The 21,414-nt window shown below is 42.1% G+C and overlaps 1 protein-coding gene across 7 annotated transcripts in view; it reads right to left on the bottom strand.

The window, feature by feature from the left end:
* Positions 1-19,227, bottom strand: part of BICD1 (BICD cargo adaptor 1) — a 199,502-nt gene extending 180,275 nt beyond the window's left edge. For 6 of the 7 annotated variants that reach the window (XM_059080854.2, XM_059080855.2, XM_067009050.1 and 3 more), the window contains exon 1: positions 18,397-19,227. In XM_059080854.2, coding sequence (XP_058936837.1) covers positions 18,397-18,609 — 213 coding nt within the window. In that variant the 5' untranslated portion in view covers positions 18,610-19,227. Of the gene's footprint in view, positions 1-15,637; positions 15,810-18,396 lie in introns of those variants that run through there. The other variant, XM_067009051.1, reaches the window with a different exon arrangement.
* Between the last annotated feature and the right edge of the window lie 2,187 nt (positions 19,228-21,414).

The raw sequence follows: 21,414 nt of genomic DNA, 5'->3' as shown, positions 1-21,414 counted from the left end.
CGGGGCTCTTGGTAAGGCGTGATGACCCGCCTCCAACTCCTCTGCTTCCTCATTCTTGACTTTGCTTTTTCTTCTTTATTTTTTTTTTCCATAGAAGGGCAAGAGTGTCAGTGTCTAGATCAGAAGTCAAAACTCAAATGTCAAGGAAATCCCTGGCAGCCCAGTGGTTAGGACTCCACACTTCCACTGCAGGGGGCACAGGTTCGATCCCCGCTTGGGGAACTAAGATGCCACAAGCCGCACAGCCAAAACAAAAAACAAACAAAACCTCAAATGTCAACAAGGAGGCGACAGATGATACAGTAAGGTGTTATGGAGGAGACGGAATGGTGGGGACTGTCGTGAACTAGGGATTCATGCCCTTTCTGAAGAAGAGGGACTCAGCTCCAGCCCACTGATGTCATGAACAAATGTGGGCCCAGGGCTTTGTGAAATCTTCCAATTTTTTGAGAGAGCTCTGAAATCCAGATTTTTTTTTTTTTTACATGACTCTCCTTATCGTAAAAAAAGAAGCTCCCTATATCAAATGTTTCTGAATCACTGGGCTGGCTTTTGCCTATGGGTTTGTGATCTCTACTCTGGATGAGAGGCAGCCAATCTCACTGGCACTGCTGTCACTCTAATTTCACCTGCAGAGTTTAACGACCAAGCAGCCATTGCAAAACAAACAGCAGGGCTGGCGCAGCTGTTGTCAGCAGGACTTTATTCTAATTCTGCAGTATTAGTGAGACAGCCATGTTTAATGATGAGTTACAATGCTGAAAACAATTTAGACATCCTCCGTTCCAAAATCCATCAATGCCTGACTCACTTCCTTAACATCCCTACCAAACAGCTTTTTGGCTTCTGCTTAAACATCTCCGTTAGCCAGCAAGGAAGTCTCTCTCCTCAGAAAACCTGCTACTTTTTGCTCTGCTCTTAGCCTTCATAAAGGAAGGTCCTTCTTCACATTAAGTTGAGCTCTGTATCCTCGTATCTGCCACCCATTGGTGCCTGGATCATTATACCTAGAACACAATATTCCAGGAGTGGATGGACAGACATTTACCATCACATTCTGGACAGTGTTTCTGTTAATGCAGGCTAAGGTCACAGCAGCTTCTTCATAGTCTGGTACACTTGCCTCCCTGGCCCTCAGGGACTACAATGTGATCTAGCACTGCAAGCGAGTCAAGAAAGATCCACAGCAGAGGGGAAAGAAAGCTGTTATTTGTACCAGTCACATTTTTTACTTTAATTTCAGTTTAAGGATATATTTATGCCCCAGTCCCCATGTTTCTAATCTAGAGTACACACATTGCTTCCTATAAATGATTAACTCTGTAGTTTAAAAAATACTGACATCCATTTTAGTAAATGGAGGGGGTTGGCTTCACAGAATGTCAGAAGTGTATATATATGGCTAGTTTGTTTTAGTTTTAGGAGGAAGAAAAATGACATTTTAGCTTCGTAATAAAAGGAAGAAATATGACTACACATAATGTGTATCATGAAATGTAGGCAACTTAAGTCCAGTAAATTACATCACAGAGTACAATAACTAAAGGATGATGCTTGTTTTTCTGTCAAAGTCATGAATCCTTTCCAAATGTTAAATGCTTTGGCAGACATGTTTTAAAATTCTTTTTTAAACAGAGCATCAAAATCGGGATCCGTGAGAATGTTCAAATTCAAATAAATAAGGAATATTTCATCTCCTAAATTTAATCATGAAATATTATTTATTCCTTCATTTTCATACCTCATCATATGATTTCTTTATATTCTTCTCAGCTTGTTATAAAGAAACATAGGAGCCATCCTGATTTCTCCCTTTCTTTTGCTCTCCCGATCAATTAATTAGCAAGTCCTTCATCATGCATCCTGAATCATTCTTTTCTCACCCCCAAGTAGATCTCCCCCAGCCCAAGCCACCATCACCTAATACTGCAACTACTCCTTCGACAGTCTGCAAGGAAGAGCCACAGCGATCTTCCTGAAATATTTATCAGGTCACATCACTCCAGAGGCTGCCCGTTACGCTTAAAATAAAGTCCAGACTTCTCGCCAGGGCTCAAGGTCCTGGTCATTGTCCACTGCTCCATCCTCCTCTCTAACATCCACACCAGCCCCTCCCTCCATATTGCAGGGGGTCTCTATTGAGGGTAGTATGGCTCTACCCTGGGGGGAGAGGAGGAGTTTGGAAGGTGTGAGGGTGTTTTTTTTTTTTGGTTTATTCTTTGTATTTATTTATTATTTTTTACTTTTAAAATTGAGATATAATTGGTACATAACATTGTACCAGTTTTTAGGTGTACAACATGATTTGTTATAATTGTAAAATGATTACCACAATAAGTCAACATCCATCACCTTCACATAGTTCCAGTTTTTCTCCTTGTGATGAGAACTAACGTCTACTCTCTTAGCAACTTTCAAATATATAATATACGCTGTTGTCAACTACAGTCACCATGAGGTACAGCAACAGTGCTTTTGTAATCACAATGACCTGAGAGTGGGGACACGCTGGCATATTGTGGGCAGGGCCAGGGAGGCTCACCACCCTCCAGGAGCCCCACAGCCCCACAATGCACAGCACGGTTCTACCCTACACAGGACTACTGCACCCAAAATGCCAGTAACACCAAGCTCATTCAAACCTCGAGGTCTTTACCTTTGCAATTACTTTCAGCCCCGGACACTGAAATCTTTTCCAGGCTGGCTTGTTCTCATCACTTGAGATGTCGTCTCCTTTGAAAGGCCATGTCTGGCCCTCATTTCTTTTGTTTTTATAAATTTATTTATCTTATTTATTTATTTTTGGCTGTGTTGGGTCTTTGTTGCTGCACGCGGGATTCGTCTAGTTGCAGCGAGCGGGGACTACTCTTCATTGCGGTGCGTGGGCTTCTCTTGTGGCAGAGCATGGGCTCTAGGCGCGTGGGCTTCAGCAGTTGCAGCATGCAGGCTCAGCGGCCATGGCTCATGGGCCCAGCCGCTCTGCGGCATGTGGGATCTTCCCCGACCAGGGCTCGAACCCGTGTCCCCTGCATTGGCAGGCGGATTCTTAACCACTGTGCCACCAGGGAAGCCCTGGCCCTCATTTCTGAAATAGCCTACCCAGCATACCTGCCAGTCTTATTATTCCTTTACCCTGCTTTCTTCACTTCTTCGCACACGTCATTATGCAAAACTATTTCTTTATTTCCTTACTCTTTTATGCTTTTCTCCTCGCCCTGGTATGTCAAGTCCCTGAGGGCAGGAAGTTTGTACCCCCAGCACCTAACTACGATGCCTGGGACATGGCAGGTGTTCAATAATCATCTGTGAAATAAATAAATGTCCATAGTAATTTTTCTTATTTAGGATTAGGAATTTTTTAAAAAGCTTCTTTTTGAAATACAGTGTCATCTAACCTTCATTTCTGGTTATTTTTTTCCTATGTCGTTTTCCCTTTTTGCAATGGACTCTCACTCAAAGAGTTGTTTTTACATGCCACAACTTTTATTTTTACATAAATACATAAAATTCCCAAGTCATCACTTAACTAATTCACAGAATGTGAAAGAGGGTTTTCTTATGAGTATCTTTGTAAACCTCGGAATAAATGTGTTACTTCTTCTGCCAATAGGGTCAGGAGTCCAATGGCATGACTGCTTCTGAGGACAGTACGCATAGGTGGTGGTGGTCCCTTCACTTTGAGAGAGGCAACTCCTGAATCCACCCGAATAGAGAATAAGCATCGCTTCTTGTCAAAAATGTTCACAAACATATTTTCAAGACCGAGAAGAGTTGAAAAATAATGCAACATAAATTTTTAAAAAATCATACTTTGAAAATAGATAGCTAGTGGGAAGCAGCTGCATAGCACAGGGAGATCAGCTCGGTGCTTTGTGACCACCTAGAGGGGTGGGATAGGGAGTGTGGGAGGGAGACGCAAGAAGGAGGGGATATGGGGATATATGTATACGTATAGCTGATTCACTTTGTTATACAGCAGAAACTAACACAACACTGTAAAGCAATTATACTCCAATAGAGATGTTAAAAAAAAAAATCATACTTCGAGAACACTAAATCAAAAGTTCAGACCAGGTCTATGAAATGGGCGAAGGGAGAGGTGATAAGAGGGGATGTGTGGAATTACATCTAGACTTTAAGATATGATTTTATTTAACATATAGAAAACTGTTAGGATATGCAAGAAGAATGAGTATAATTTGATTCCTTTTATGTTCCACACATTTAGATAGGGTCTAATTAGATACTAAATGCTAACCAGTGCTTCTCTTTGATGCATGGTATTGGAGGACTGGTATACAATTACCTATGGTTTGTGAGAGACTGTTGGGCCCAAGTATTGTGTGCATTTTATATCTTAATGCAAATAATGTATAAGAATGTTCACATTTCCACACACTTGGCAACACTGTACATTATCAACATTTAAAATTTTTCTAAGTTGATTGGTAAAAAAGTGAAAACTCACTATTATTATTTTTTTTTACAGGCTCCGGACGCGCAGGCTCAGCGGCCATGGCTCACGGGCCCAGCCGCTCCACGGCACGTGGGATCCTCCCGGACCGGGGCACGAACCCGTGTCCCCTGTATCGGCAGGCGGACTCTCAACCACTGCGCCACCAAGGAAGCCCCATTCATGCATTTTAAAGGCATGAATTAAAGTTTTATACTTTTTCTAGCATTTTTAATTCTTCCCAGCAGAAGGGTTAGTCAGAGGTCCTAGACCACCGTACTGTCAGAATCAAAAGCCAAACATCACTGTTTTCAAACATAAAGTTAATGACATTACTCTCCTGCTTTGACACTGTCGATGATTTTCCCATGGTATATAGATCAAGCTCCTTAGCACTCCCACAAGTGGCCTGACCCCGTTCCAGAGGCATAAGGGAGATACTCGTAGAAAAGCAGCAAAATGGAGGTTGAAGCTGTATCAATGGCAACTGAGAGAAAAGACAAGAGAGGAGGAGAACAGCCGTGAGTCCTAAACAGCAAAGGCAATGAGCAAGGAAATACTAAGTCTAGTATGGACAGAGCTCAACATCTGGGGTCTGATCGGCAGGTTAGGATCTAAGTCCAGACCTCAGGGCCTGTGGCTCTCAGAGCCGAGGGAGTCAGGAATCAGAGGGTGGGTGAGCCACGAGGGTTCTCGGGAGCAGGACCAGCCCAGCCACACGGAAGGACAGTGGCACTGAGGACCCACACTGCAGGGGCAATTAGGCAACCTGTTCACCACGGGATGACTGGGGAGCCGCCACTCTCCAACTCACAAGAGGCCAGGAGGCTAAAACAAACCCTCAAACACACCAAACGGGGCACAGGAGCAGCAGAGACTTCCAGACCCCTCGTTCGTTGGAGGTACTTCTCATCTTGTCCTTGGGGCCTGGCGCTCAGGGGCAAAGCCTTCTCAGGCAGACGTCGTCACGGTCGGCCATTGCCGGAGCTGAGGTGGGGGAACTAACAAGCCTCCTTACAGGGCCCCTCATCACCTCCCCCCAGACCATTTCCCACCCGTCATCCCATTTCAAATACCACCTGCAACAACACAGATGCTGAAGAGCAAAAATCTCTCCGATCCTCCCTCCTTTGCGGGCTTTCTTCTTCCTGAAGGACTCTGCCCCTCGTCTGCCTGGGAAATCCCTCCCTGTTTTTCATGCCCCTTCGCACATCGCCCTGATCAGAAACTTCTCTCTGATTCCTTTGACTTTGCTGCCCTCCACTTTGGTGTCCTAATCAAGCACAGCCAACACATTCTTATTTTTACTATTTTGTTATTATTATGAATTATTATCACCATCACATCCATCATTTATCAGGTGCTTACTGGGTGTCAGGGACTGTATTAAATGCTTTAGATGGATTTTTCTTTAACATCTACAGTTACTATCTTCCTCCATTTTACAGAGGAGGAAAGTGAGATTCGTAGGGTTTTAAGTATTAGCCTAAGCTCGCAGTTACTAACCAAATTCAAATACAGTTTGCTCTGACTCAAAAACCCATGATCTTTCCAATAAAATACCTTAATCACATTTGTTCATGTCTTTTGCCTCTAACAAGCAAATAACTAACTTAAAAATAAAGACCACGTTTTCCTCATTTTTGTACACCCAGCATAAACTTGGCATATAACTGATGCTCTCTAAATATTTAATACATGAATGGATGAATATGCATGAATGACCAGCATCCATTCCAGTTCCTCAGGAACTAGAAAATCAACTGTGGTACAGAACCAGTAATACGATGTTAAACTGTCCTTATGTCACATTAGACTAAGGTCTACTAAATGGCTCATATCGCCCAGAATAAGGGACAGAGTAGAAGAAAGTTAAGTAAAGATTATGGTTCAAGGACCCAGGGAAGTCAACACAGTATCTTTTTTAGCAAACTGATTTAATTGGTCAAACAAATGGTTATTTTGAAAACGGGGAGTCTAGTTCAACCTCTTTTCAAAATAACTGTCTTAATTACTTCACCTTTTTCTTCCAGCCTAAATGAATGCAATAGCACAGACATCTCTTACACACTCGCTGTGGGGGAGGCAGGGAGAAGCACGCACAAATTTCATGAGCTACCAGGTTAATGTGAACTCCTTTTCCCTGAAGGAGGTTACAGTCTCCTTGAATGTACACACAGGCGGGGAAAAAAGGCATAGGACACGGACTCCTGTTCTCATATCCTCCAAAAGTTTCCCCTATCCCTCAAGAGTAAAAGCCACAGCCCTGGTAACAATTTAAAAGCTGCTGCATCACTGACACCCGTTCCCTCTCTGACCTCATCTACTATTCACACCCCACCCCAACCCCTCGAGCCATGCAGCCTCTTTGCACGTCCCTCTCAAGGAGGCTTTCTCTGATCCTTCCCCACTTCACAGGCCATCTCCCCCATTTCATGCTCTATTTTTCTCTATAGCATTTAGGACCCTCTAACATTCTATTTCACTTATTCATTTTGTTTATTGTCTCCCCTTCCAATCTCCCACAGAATGTAAGCTTCATGAGCATGGATATTCCTGTTGGGTTTTGTCTCTGCTGTACTCTCAGCACCTAGATCTGTGCCTAACACATAGGAGGTATTGAATATATTGTTTTTGTAGGAAAGAATGCTTTATGCAATGACCTACCTGTTCATGGTATTTACTTTGGTGTCCATATTTCTAAATCACATTAGCATCACAAATTAAAATGCAGGGCTTCCCTGGTGGCACAGTGGTTGAGAATTCACCTGCCGATGCAGGAGACACAGGTTCGTGCCCCGGTCCGGGAAGATCCCACATGCCGTGGAGCAGCTGGGCCCGTGAGCCATGGCCACTGAGCCTGCGCGACCGGAGCCTGTGCTCCACAACGGGAGAGGCCACAACAGTGAGAGGCCCGCGTACCGCAAAAAAAAACAGAAAAAAAAAAAAAATTAAAATGCAACTTAAAAAATTTTCACTTGGAATTGATCAATAATGACAGTTCTTTTCATTGTCATTTCCTGAAATGTCTTACTATACCAATTGTCTAAAAGTGTAATTGTGGGGGTTCCTCGGTGGCACAGTGGTTAAGAATCCACCCGACAATGCAGGGGACACCGGTTTGAGCCCTGGTCTGGGAAGATCCCGCATGCCGCAGAGCAACTAAGCCCATGCGCCACAACTACTGAGCCTGAGCTTTAGAGCCTGTGTTCTGCAGTAAGAGAAGCCACTGCAATAAGAAGCTGGCACACCGCAACAAAGAGTAGCCCCCACTCATCACAACTAGAGAAAACCTGCATGCAGCAATGAAGACCCAATGCAGCCAAAATAAAAATAAATAAAATAAATAAATTTATAAAACTATATATGGTTTAAAAATAAATAAATACAAATAAAAAATTTAAAATATTTTTTAAATGTAATTGTGTTTTTTTGAGATCCTGGTCTCAACTTTAGCAAATAATAACTCATATTACCCCAAACACTTCAATGTGACTTGCAAAGATATAATATTTATTTGGCTAAAATGAGAAAAGCACATAAAACTTGATTGAAAGTAACTGCAGTGATTAAGAAGACCTGAGAACTCTCTTAAAAAAGGGTTCTAGGAACTTCCCTGGTGGCGCAGTGATTAAGAATCGCCTTCCAATGCAGGGCACGCGGGTTCAATTCCTGGTCAGGGAACTAGATCTCACACACATGCCACAACTAAGGAGCCCACCAGCCGCAACTAAGGAGCACATGTGTCACAACTAAAGGAGCCGGTAAAACACAACTAAGGCCCTCAAGCCTCAACTAAGGAGCCCGCCTTCTGCAACTAAGACCCAGCGCAACCAAAATAAATAAATAATTTTTTTTAAAAAAAGGGTCCTAATTCTAAATTATTTTAAAATATTAACGAAAGGGTTTTTTGTTGTTCAGATCATTAGAATGAGATCATTAAACCATAGTTAATTGTGAGTCACCAACACTAATAACATTTATCAACTTAAAAATATAATCCAAAGGGCCAACAATTTAAAAGCATTTCTAATTAGTTTTCAAATGTGTTATATCCTTTTTTCTCTCCCTCTAGTGCTTGCTTTTTCTTCCTAATTATATTTCCTTGAGGTTTTGAGCTTAAAGGCTCTGCACACATACCAATATTAGAAGAACGTCAGATTATGATTTAAAGGGGGGAAGATGGTCATGTATGCCAAAAAGATAATCTGTAAGATGGTAGTATCTTCAGCTCATCAAAAGAAGCCATGTATAAGATTCAACTTATCCTGTCTCCATCTAATTACCTCACATGGAGGTCAACTTCAAAAAATCTCCTAAAACTATCTAGAGAATGGCAATCAGTGAGGCTTATCAACAAAGCACATTCATGTTATAATATAAACCTCTTTCAATTTCAAAAATTGATGGCTAAGAGCTCTTCAGCAGTGGCATTTGATTCCACATTAGTCTGCAGTATATGCTGGAGACAAACAAAGACCCGTCATTCTGAACCTTCTATTTACAGACCCACACCAAACTGCACAACAGAACATTCTTAAGGAAATTGCTACTGTTACTGTGTACTTCCCATAAATGTAAACAGGTTTCTTTTTTTCATTTCCAAATATAAAGATAGAAACACAGCAGATAAATACTACATTTTAGTGTAGTGCTTTTTCTCCATAAAATACTATTTGAAAACAGTAAGCATGTATAACCAAAAGAAAAAGTGAAAATAACCCCAGAAGTTAAAGATCAATCCATCAAAGCAATTCTTTTCTAATATTCTACTTATGAATTTGTAAAGCTGGCACAAACAACTGCAAACAGAACAGAGCAACAAAACAGGTACAACAAGGGAGACAAATAACTTTTTTTTTTTTTTTTTTTTTTTGCGGTATGCGGGCCTCTCACTGTTGTGGCCTCTCCCGCTGCGGAGCACAGGCTCCGGACGCGCAGGCCCAGCGGCCATGGCTCACGGGCTTAGTTGCTCCGCGGCATGTGGGCTCTTCCCGGACCAGGGCACGAACCCGTGTCTCCTGCATCGGCAGGCGGATTCTCAACCACCGCGCCACCAGGGAAGCCCGACAAGTAACTTTTAAAGGAAACTTCAAACAACCCTGAAGGATCGAAAATTATATACTTTTAGCATGCATCTTAACTGTCTAATGTAGTTAAGTTTTTCTTTTTTGTTTTTCTTAACATCTTTATTGGAGTATAATTGCTTTACAATGGTGTGTTAGTTTCTGCTTTGCAGCAAAGTGAATCAGCTATACATATACATATATCCCCATATTCCCTCCCTCTTGCGTCTCCCTCCCTCCCACCCTCCCCATCCCACCCCTCTAGATGGTCACAAAGCACCGAGCTCATCTCCCTGTGCTATGCGGCTGCTTCCCACTAGCTATCTATTTTACGTTTTAACATAGTTAAGTTTTTGATGACATTTGTTGGTTTTCTGAAAGGCTTTCCCAAGTGTCTTCATTTATAGAAAACAGAGAAGTAAAAAGACTGTGCCATTGAGGTTTACAAACCTCATGGCTCATGACTTCCCAGATTTTCTTACCAAACACTTCTATTCCTATGGAATCATTTACTCCTAGAGTTGGAAGTTTCTAGGAGAGAGGCTCTCAGCCCTAGTTGCACCTATGAGGGGAGTGGGGTTAATATGCTGAAGCCCCTCCCTCTCCGCCTCCAATGACTGACTGAACTGTCTCAGGGTGGGGTCCAGGCAGCAGTATTTTTATAAATCATCCAGCTGATCCTAACAAGTAACCCGTATTTAAAGTCACCTTTTCAAAAAGAAGACCTCAGGGGGATCTAGGCTCTGCACAAATACTTCTGATGTCCAGTTCCAAAATCTCATTTGAAGAACCTAAAGGCAATACACTACTTTACAGATGGTCATTTTTCAAATGGATGGTGATTTTTTTTAAATTTTCCTTTTTTAATTAAGGTATAATTGATTTACAATATTATATTAGTTCTCAGGTATATAACATAGTGATTCAAAAACTTTTATAGATTATACTCCATTTAAAGTTATTATAAAATATTGGCTATCTTCCCTGTGCTGTACAATATATTCTTGTAGCTTATTTATTTTATACATAGTAGTTTGTACTTCTTAATCCCTATCCCTATCTTGCCCCTCCCCACTTCCTTCTCTCCACTAGTAACCACTAGTTTGTACTCTATACCTGTGAGTCTGTTTCTGTTTTGATACATTCATTCATTTATTTTTTAGATTCCACATATAAATGATAACATTCAGTATCTGTCTTTCTCTGTCTGACTGTTTTCACTAAGCATAATACCCTTCAGGTCCATCCATGTTGTTGCAAACAGCAAAATTTCATTCTTTTTTATGGCTGAGTAGTATTCCATTGTACCACATCTTCTTTGTATGAATGGTTATTTTTACAGGGCATGGTGACCCACCATTTCCCCTAACAACTCTACCAACAGAGTTCCACAATCTTTGTACTTGTCCCTCTTCCTAAAAAATCACTTCCCTCAATCTCCACATGACTGGCTCGTTCTCATCATTCAGGTCTAGGCTCAAATGTCACCTCCTGGGAGAGGCTTTTCCTGATCATGCTTTCCCCAGCCAGCCCCCAACTCTTCACTCATGGCATTTCTCACATCTGACGTGCGTGTGTGCTTCCTGACTATCTCCCGGGTAAGCTCCATTCAGGCAGCTCCATCTTGTCTGTCTTGCTCAACCTTTTATCTTCAGCAAGCAGCACAGTGTCAACATAGTAACCACTCAGAAAAACTTTTGAATGAATAAATGAAACAAAACAAGAAGTAATGGACATGCCTCTGATGAAGGCTGTGTTTAAAAGAGAAGAAGTAATGGACAATCTAAAGCAAAAAAAAAAATTCTGATTGGTATATAATGTAAAATAGTTGACAATGCAGATTAAAAATATTGGACTAGGGCTTCCCTGGTGGCACAGTGGTTGAGAGTCCGCCTGCCAATGCAGGGAACACGCGTTCGTGCCCCGGTCTGGGAAGATCCCACATGCCGCGGTGCGGCTGGGCCTGTGAGCCATGGCTGCTGAGCCTGTGCGTCCAGAGCCTGTGCTCCGCAACGGGAGAGGCCACAACAGTGAGAGGCCCGTGTACCGCAAAAAAAAAAAAAAAAAAAAAAAAAAAAAAAAAATATATATATATATATATATATATAGGACTAATAAAAATTATGGGTGGTTTTAATTTTCTTCACACCTTTGTGTACTTTATTGTCTTCAATAAAAGTGAATTATCTTTACAATTACAACCAAAATAGTATAATAATAAAAATAATTTTTTATGAAAATTTAAAAACAAAAAAACTCAACTGTCAAAGGGCAAAGATGGGCTAACGTAATGAGGCCCAACTGCCTGCATCATCCTAGCTTCTCCCCAAGACCCAGCATGGACAGGATGTGGCCACACTGCAGAACCAGCTCTTGCCGGCCCTGGAAACCAGCCACCTATTATGGTGTCCACGTAGGTCTGACACCAGCCAAGTAGACAAGGAATCAAAATCGCTGCTAGTTCACCCATAAAACTTCCCATCTTTTCCCCTGGTATATCACAGGCCTGCCATGGGGCAACCAAACAAATCCCATCAGTGTCTTTCACACACACCTACACTAGTTTTCTTGCTCACAGGGCCACCCAAGCTATCCTGAGGGCAGACCCTGGGCCACCCCCCCTGCCGACCACACTCCCCGAGGCTCTCTGGTTTTCCTCCCTAATCAGTCCCATTTTCTTCACACTTGAAACGCCAGTGCCTTAAAAAATACAGCCCTGTCCTAGAAATATCTTCATTTTGAAAGGATACACTATTAAATAAAAAATGTCACGTTACAGAGTAATACGTACAGCATGAGTCCATTTTTATAAAAACTAAAAGAATAAGAACAACAAAGAAGCCTGCATATGGATTCACATGTTTAAAGTTATTTAAAACAAGTATAAGAGAATACTCACCAAAGTATTAGCAACAGAGACAGAACTGGGAGGAGAGGAAGGGGAAACTATTTATTTGTCCATGCTTTTATCCAACTGGGATTGTTGCCACAAATTGTCATAATTACACAATGGTAATTTTTAAAGAGCAATCAAACTCTTGTGGCCAGGGCTTCCCCGGTGGCACAGTGGTTGAGAGTCCGCCTGCTGATGCAGGGGACACGGGTTCGTGCCCCGGTCCGGGAAGATCCCATATGCCGCGGAGCAACTAAGCCCATGCGCCACAACTACTGAAGCCCGCATGCCTAGAGCCCGTGCTCCGCAACAAGAGAAGCCACCGCAATGAGAAGCCCGCGCACCGCAACGAAGAATAGCCCATGCTCGCCACAACTGAAAGCCCGCACACAGCAACGAAAACCCAACAGAGCCAAAAATAAATACATAAATAAATAAAAATTTAAAAGAAAGAAAGAATGCAATCAAACTAACTGTGAAAATATCATTAAACTGTTCATATGTTCCATATTCTGGAAATTAGGTTTGAATAAAATGACAACCAATTGCACAAATTATTCATTTATTAAACTGAGAGTTGAGTATTTTCATTTATCATGCAACTTATGCCTCCCCTAAAAAGAAAACATGAACTTAAAAAACTCATATAACTCAGGCATCAACTTTACCCTCTGAAACTGCTCTTTCCCCCTAGAACCTTCCTTTGTGAATGGAACCACCTTCTAATCCATCCTGATATTCTCAAATCTACTCTCTTCCTCACATTCCACACCCAGTCACATCCAATACAGCGTTCCACCCTACACCTCCTAAACAGCCCTCAGGTTTGTCCTCCCCTCACCACCCCTACTGCCCCTGCACAGCTCCAATCCACCCTCTACGACCAATACCATGACCTTCTAAACTGCATGTTGACTGAGGTGTTTGAGCATCTCAGGGTAGTAAGGTGCAAAGAAAGTGGGCTTCTTCCTGAACCAGGTTTCACCACTTAGCTTTGTGGCCTTGAGAAGGACCCATCGCCTCTCTAAGACCAAGTTTTCTCTTCTGTAGGATGCAAGCCATATCTACCTTGTAAAAGGATTGCTATAAGAATTACAGATAAGGCATGCAAAGTGCCTAGTCCTAAATGGGGCTGTATACATAGTTCAATGCTTTATTACTTTAATTATTTTTTTATCTGTAAAAAAAAAGGCAATAAGCCTCTGAGTTACTTTGAAGATTAAATGAGATAAAATGTAAGGCACCAAACACAGTTACTGTTTCCTTTCATTTCCTTTTAATGGTTCCCCAACCCCAAGACAAAATACGGCCACTGCCACTTTCCCAATTTTATCTCCTGCTACTTCTCCTTTAGCATAATGAATTTTTTTTTGTATTTTTTTTTTGGCCATGCCATGAGGCATGCAGGATCTTCCCCGACCAGGGATCAAATCTGTGTCCCCTGCATTTGGGAGCGCAGAGTCTTAATCACTGGAGAGCCAGGGAAGTCTAGCATAATGAATTAGGTGCACAGACTATGCACCTCTTCATGCCCTTCTCTCCTTCAAAGCCATGTTTACAGGTAAAATCTTAGTATATGTGCTGCCGAAGCGAGCACTACAGGTAAAATCTTAGATGTGAGAGTCTTTTCTATATATTTCAACATGCAAATTAATTATCATATTTTCACATTTGGAATGCAATATCCATAAAGTACAAGTGTATTTATGGGGAAGATAGGGAAGAATATTTGTTAAGCATGAAATTCTGAAAAAAATCTTCACACCATGACTGCTGTACATGTTCATGGAAATACGATGAATGTGATGAGAGATTATAAAATCTTGCTAAATGGTATCTGAGAAATAACTTTCCCAGGGATGAAATCTTGAGTTGAAATAAAAAGGAAAAATGGTACAAGTTAGAGAAACTGGGTCAAAAAAAAATATGATTGAAGTGATTATGTTTGTTTGTTGAGGTTGCTTATAAACACTTTCCAAAAGTATATGTCCATATACTTTAGATGTTTTAATTAACTTGATAATAAATGTGATAAGTATAACATGTCTTCTTTAAAAACAAGAGATAAAAATACTAGCTTAGATAAATAAATTCAATATTAACTTTCTCTATGTTTATTCATAGACTAGAAAAGAAATATGGGGTTTTTTCCCCATATGATTTTATGATTTAGAATTTACAAAGAGAAGAGAAACTAACAATCTTTCTAAGCATAAGAGGAAAAAAAGTAGTTCTGTTTAAAGAGGAAAAAAATTAGTTCTGTTTAAAGATGAATTCAGGTAGTTAAATGGCTTTTGTCAGTTCCCTAATGTGACAATCTCTAAAAGTATGTAAGTTCTGTGTTTATTTCTTGAATGATTTAACTATAGTCCTGAAAAAGCATCAAGTTGGCTCTGAGAGGAAAAGCTGCTCTGTGTCCACAAAGTGCTTCTTCAGCAGCTGGTGTCTATCCTTAGTGTCAGGTTGAGAAAATGAGCAAGAAAATGAGTTGAAGATTCTTAGTAGACAGTCCACTGTAACCTAGCTGCAAAACTTTTCTAAAGTTGTCACATGGACATGTTTTCTAAAATGTTACCGGGAATGCTGAATCATTTCTTTCTAAGGGGATGTTTTAAAACTTTCCTACATTTTAAAGTTAAAACATTTTTAAAGCAAAAAAACAAAACAAAACAAAAACCTTAAATTCTAGGTTTTTTTTTTTTTTTTTAATGAATGTTTATTTTTAAGTTTCAAATTATTGTAGAGCCATGACTCTTCTTCAAACACTATTTTGGCCTGGGTGACAGGCACAGTGCTGATTTACACACACCCCAAACATACAATCAGCCCGGCCCTGAACATAACTGGGCATGGGTGCCCCCCAGGCCACTGAAAAGCAAGCATTACTCATGAAATCATAAAGCCGTGATTAAGTATTCTAGTGGACATGTGCTTTGTCCAGCTTCCCAAAGATAATGAAAAGGAGAACATTATGATGATGTCAGAAGTCATTCTTTTCACATCATGAGTACTTTGCTTTCAAGTGTGTTCTTTCAGAATTACAGTAGTCATGCAGGCACAGGGCAGAGCCCGAATGATACGAGGCCAAGCCAAAGAGCAATCCAGACTTAGGGAAGAAAATAACTAGAAAAAAATTAATGAATTCATCATCTTGATTCCACACATCTTCAGCAATACTGCTCACCTGCATTACTGTCAGAGCTGTATACAGCCTGGGAAGGGGGCAGCAGCATTGCTGGGTGCTGACTCTTGAAAACAACATGACCTTAAAGACTGAGCCGTGTCGCGACACTGCAAATTACTAACGTCCAGCTTGGACTTAGCACAGTATTTTTCTGTTGACATTCCCATAAACTGGTCCAATTACTTTTAAATGAATCATATCTGTTGAAACAGCCTGGAAATAAACCAAAGATTTTATACTTGGTTTTATAGTATAGAGCAAGAACATCATTTCCTATATATACCTGCAAATGAACAAAACTTCCTTTTGAAAAATCGGAGCACTAAGAAAATGCATTTTTCAAAAATGGCTTCTATATGATATCATCACTGCGATATCTTAGTTTGCAGTTATTTTGGATTTACTTTTCAAACAGGAAACATTACTGAGACTGATTTAGCTCATTTAAATAATACTCCCAACTAAAGTATACATCATGTTTAAAGGATCAAAATCACAGGTCTCACTATCAAATAATCAATATAATGATTTTTTATTACCTTAAAATACATTTTTATATAATTGTGTAAGCCAGTTCATTGGGAACATAAAATTAAATTATATTTATGCTAAATGCAACTCAAAATACACATGTAAACACGTATCATTTGGTGAAAATAATCCTGATAAACTTTTATTAACCTCCTTCTGTACAGAACAAAATATACCTCAGTGTTTTATAGAAAAAAATTATAATTGGTATTTGCATTACTCTCTATTAAGAAAACACTGTTACACTATTCTTACGAAACATTTTTTGTCATTTTCTCTATTACTGCTGATGAAAGTAATACAGGTAGTGTTTAATACTAATCACTTCCTATACTTCTCAATTTTCTTAGTCTTTCTCTGACATTAACCAATATGGACGAGTGAATGCTTGATAAAGTATATCTTCTTCCAGTATATTTATTCTTTCATAAAGTACTTATTGTATGCTCACTATGTGCTGGGCTTTGTGTTAAAGACTTTGGATGCAACATAAATTAAGACAGATTCCTTGCCTTAAGAGCTCATGGTCTAGTAAAGGCAAAAGCCAATTGCATTAAGGTTTACTATGCACGATGAATACAATGACACAGAAAAACCCTAGTAGGGTTATTTGAATCAAGCAGGAAGGCCAGTTAACAGTTATAGTCCATTTCATTAAATTAAGTCTACCACCTTTATCAAGGAGGTGGTAGCTAACACTGCCTGGTTTGCACTTCCTTGTCTTGGTAAAGCAGTGTTGATAAGTGTAGATAACATCAAAACATCTCTGAAAATTACCATCACCTTCCTGACTTCACAAGGTTTAGCATCACTGAGTTTAAACATATCAGCTTAAGACCTATGGAAGTTGGAAAATACCATTAAGTCCAGCTGTAGTTAACAGACGTGTACATGGTAAAACAAAACAAAACAAAACAAAACAACAACAACAACAAAATGAACTAGAAATGTACAGCCTAACGCAAAAAAAATCAGATTTCTAGTTGGGGTTTTTACCGTATGTTTATTTTCTGGCATCTAGGCATCAGAATAAGAATAAGACATACCTGAAACTATAAATGCTTACCATATTATGTACTAAATTAGAAGGCAAATTGACTAGATCTGTCATAAATCATGTTTTTTAAATGTAATAACACAAGACACCCCTTGAAAAACTGTTTGAGTACATTATAAGAATAAAAACGTGTTTGATTAACATTATATAGCAAATTAGAAATAATATTTTAAATACCAATATGCACCTAAAAATAAAGACATGCCACATAGAAAAGCAGTGTGTACATTTACCTTTATGCTACCCATAGTACCCCAGGAACTGGGTAAAAGAGACTGAGTTCCTTCAACAATATGTATATTCTTCTAAATTTTTGATATTCACTACTTATTTTCTTCTAATACATTAGGCAGTCTTTAAAAGAAGCCAAATACCAAAAGATTAAAGAGGACAAGTGTTATATATCCATGGCCCATTTGGGACATTCTGGTTTTATACATACAGTCAATTCAAACAGAAGAGCCTTAGGTGAAATGCACGGCTACCCACGCATCTGATATATACCATTCTTTCACACCACTGGTGGGGGAATTAAATTTTCCCTGTTCAGGGTAACCTTATAAGACTTTGGGCATATGACCCACTCTCACTCAGAGGTGAAATCAAGGCAGCAGCAACATCCAGCAGTAGAGCTGTTTCTCTCCTGCTGCCGGATGACAAGAATAACTAAAGACAAGGAGAATGAAGACTGCTCAAGTCTTTGTCAAACGGTATTGGCAAGGAGTTCTCCTAATAACAGTTCCCAGTCTCATCAAGGAGTGGTTATGCTCAGCACCAGGCTGAGGCACCATAGGTTCTACAACCTGAAACCGTGGGTCCTCGACACAAACCCACTCATCGGCTCTGTGGATGACGGGATTGTTACCGAAACCTGGACGTGATGTAACAGCAGTTTTGAGAAGTTTGATTTACGCATTCCAACCCGGCTGAATGTCGCCTTAGAGTGTTGAGGCTCGAGGACTCTTATGAATCTCCCTCCCGCACAGCCTGAACAGCCATCGCCTCCCAAATCCCAGCTTATACGTTCATTTCCTGGGCAATTTCTCTCTTGGGGGTAAAACAATGGACTCTTTCAATCTTCTCTTATCTACAAAGAGCTCTAAGACGACGAGACAGTGCTTTCAATAGCATCCTTTCCGACTTTATAAATGATGAGTGGGAGTTGAGGGAGGGGGACCGGGCCGCGCAGGGAAGAGGTGACAGGCAACTCACCTCTTTCAGCTGCTCCAGCTCCTGTCTGAGGCTGTCATACTCAGCCTCCAGCTCGTCATACTGCTGTTTGAGGGTCAGCTTCTCTTCCAGTACCACCAGCCCGTACTCGGCCGCCTGGATCTTCTCGTGGGTCGTCTCCGTGAGCTCCTTGGTCAGCCTCTCTATCTCGGTCTTATAATGCTCCACAGTCTGCGATACCTCTTCCGCGGCCATAGCCCCGGCGGATGGAGGCAGGAGCGGGGAACGGGGTGTGGGAGATGGATGCAAAGCAGGCGGGGGACGGGAAAAGGAACTAAGGAGGGAAGGATGAAAATGGAAAAGAAACGTGTGGCTGGATGTACGAGCAGAGCAATGCCCTGGTTGCCCCTCCGGCAGCCGCGGCTACACCGCCCGAGAAACCGGCGAGAAACGCAACATGGAGCATGCAGGGGAGAGGATCAGGGGTTGAGGCGGCAGCTGCTGCGGCATGTGTCCTCCGGGCCGGCCCCTGCGTGCGGTCAACAGCCGTGCGGCATGGCCAGGCTGCGGCGGCCGGAGGCGGCGAGGGGCTCCGATTCTGCTTATTCAGAGACGCACGGCCGCCATGTCTCCAGGCAGCGTCACTGCAGTCTCCTCGGGCCCCGCGCTCCGGCTCGCCGCGCCCGCCCGCTCCACCTGCTCCCTCCGGCCGCGCCGCAGCGGGTGCGGAATGATGCAGCGTCGGCCCTACCCCTCCCTCCGCGCCTGGCCGGGGCTCCGAACGGGGGGCGGGGAGGCGGACGGAGTCGGCGCGGGGGGAGGGGGAGGGACCAGACGGAAACCTCTGGAGGCGCCTCCCGCCGGGCGGCACCGCGGGTGCGCGGGACCGATGCCGAGTCGGCCGGACGCGCGCGGGGAGGGGCGGGACACCCCCCCCCCCCCCCCCCCCAGCCAGGCCTGGCCTGGCTCGGCCCGCCCAGCTCGCCGCCTGCAGGAGTTCCTCCCGGGGCTTTGCCCGGGTGGGCGTCGAGGCCCCGGAGGATGGCTTAGGCGCCCGGCTCTCTCACTGCGACGTGAGCCCAAGCTCAGGAAGCTGCCTGGAATCGGCGCCTTGCTCAAAGAGAAGCACACAGGAACTAACACGCCTCCGGAGCCCGCGCATCCTCCTTCTCACCCGCTGGGCTCGCGGCCTCCTTCCCTGGCCTTCTGCACCCTAACGCTATGCTTCCAAAGCCTGCCAGACGCCCCCGCCCGACGCTCCCGCTTCCGCCTTCTTCCGCCTCCTTCCTCTTCCCACCTCTCCCCTCCTTTCCCTACATGGCCTGGTTCACCTCACGCTCTCTCCAAACAACCTTATTACCGGACACTCTTTGCTAAAGATTGCTTGCCCTCACCCAAGCTTTCAGTGCCCAGCTTATCACAACATCACTACTCAGAAAAAGATCTCTATAATGCATGCACCCAGAAGCCTCTGGGTACAATTATTTCTTGCCCCAGTAGTTCTACTCTACGGATTCTTCAATAAAGGAAAACTGCATGAAATTCCCTCTATACGGTATCAACAGTACCCTACAATAAATATTCTTAAAATAATAAGAGCTAATAGTTCTGGAGCCCACGTGCTAAGCTTTCTTCGAAGTATGGTACATGAAATTTCTCCCATCCTAACAGCAACTCTTTGAGGTAGGAACCATTATCCTCAACTTACAGGTAATGAAAGAAAGGCACAGGAAAGTTGAGCGATTTGCCCAAAGTCAGGCAGCTCTTAACTGGGGAAGCCAAAACTTAACCGTAACTCCACAGCCATAACCTGAAACATTATGTTGGCTACACCTTCACTCATTACTAATACAAAACCAATAACTACATATTATATGATCGTAAAATGACCACTTTAATCAATGCAAAGAGTGATAGGAAGAGTCACAAAAGGAGATGAAGGCAAAGTCAGAATGAAAGAGTAAAGAATGAAGAAGAGATGAGAATAGAGAACAACCAAGAAGAAAGGAAACAATAGGAGCAGAAAAAGAGCTATTTCTGTGTAACTAGTAGGCTGTGGGATCACTTGGTCAAGGATCTGACCAGTTCCTTCCCTGTCTCCTGGTGGCACTTGTCACAGAGCTGTTTCTCAGTGGCCAAGAGGTGTTCAAACACACACACACACACACACACACACACACACACACGCTCTTCCTGAGTTAGAATGCAGGACTCTTCCATCGTTGTGTCCAGGGTAAAGAAAAAAAAAAAGCAATGGTTGATGGTGTGGAAGAGCAAATGACAGTGTCCTTACAAAGCCTTGACTAATAGGTTCTCTGGATGTGATTTTCACTGTCTCCGAAAACAGACAAAAACAGATTCCTTCCACATGGTGACAATTACAACAGAATATTCTCTTGTGATTGATCAAAAAAAGAGAGGGAGAAAAGGGAAGGGAAAGGGGGAAAAGAAGAAAGAAAACACTTGAAACTTTGGACCACCATGAATTCCATTCCACCTGTGCAGCCTTGCTCTCATTGCAGTTGAGACGCCCCTCCCCACCCCCGTGTGCTCCTATAGTGCCCATTCTCTGTCACAATGATGAATGACCATGAACTGCTGAAGAGAGAGGGAGCCTGTAATTGCAGTTAGCTAAACTGTCTTCTTCCCAGGATGCCCTGGAGGTCCCTCACTCCACAAAGTATAAGCATAGCCCTTCAAAGGGGTCATAACACTTGGAGTAGATTGCTTGTGTCTCCCCTTCCTTTGGAGAGGACTAAGAATGGAGTTTTCTTCTGTGACTTTTCTTTTTTCTGAGTTTCCATTGCCACCCATTCCCTATGCTCCATCCTGCCCCATTTTTCTGATTGATATATTTTTGTTCATATATTCAGCCTGACTTCATTCAGACAGGTACACTATTTTAATACTTAAGATTTTGTTTATTACTACTTTGATCCTTTCTATGTTTGTATTAAACTTGAAAAAAAGTAAACATTTCTTTATACATCATACTCTTCCAGTATTACACAGTTATATTTCTCTCTTTCTTCCTATATATGTCATACATATCATATATAC

Source organism: Kogia breviceps, chromosome 12 (assembly GCF_026419965.1).
Source record: "Kogia breviceps isolate mKogBre1 chromosome 12, mKogBre1 haplotype 1, whole genome shotgun sequence".
NCBI lineage: Eukaryota > Metazoa > Chordata > Mammalia > Artiodactyla > Physeteridae > Kogia > Kogia breviceps.
Note: the sequence above shows the minus strand (reverse complement) of the source record. Positions and strands in the feature narration are given on the sequence as shown.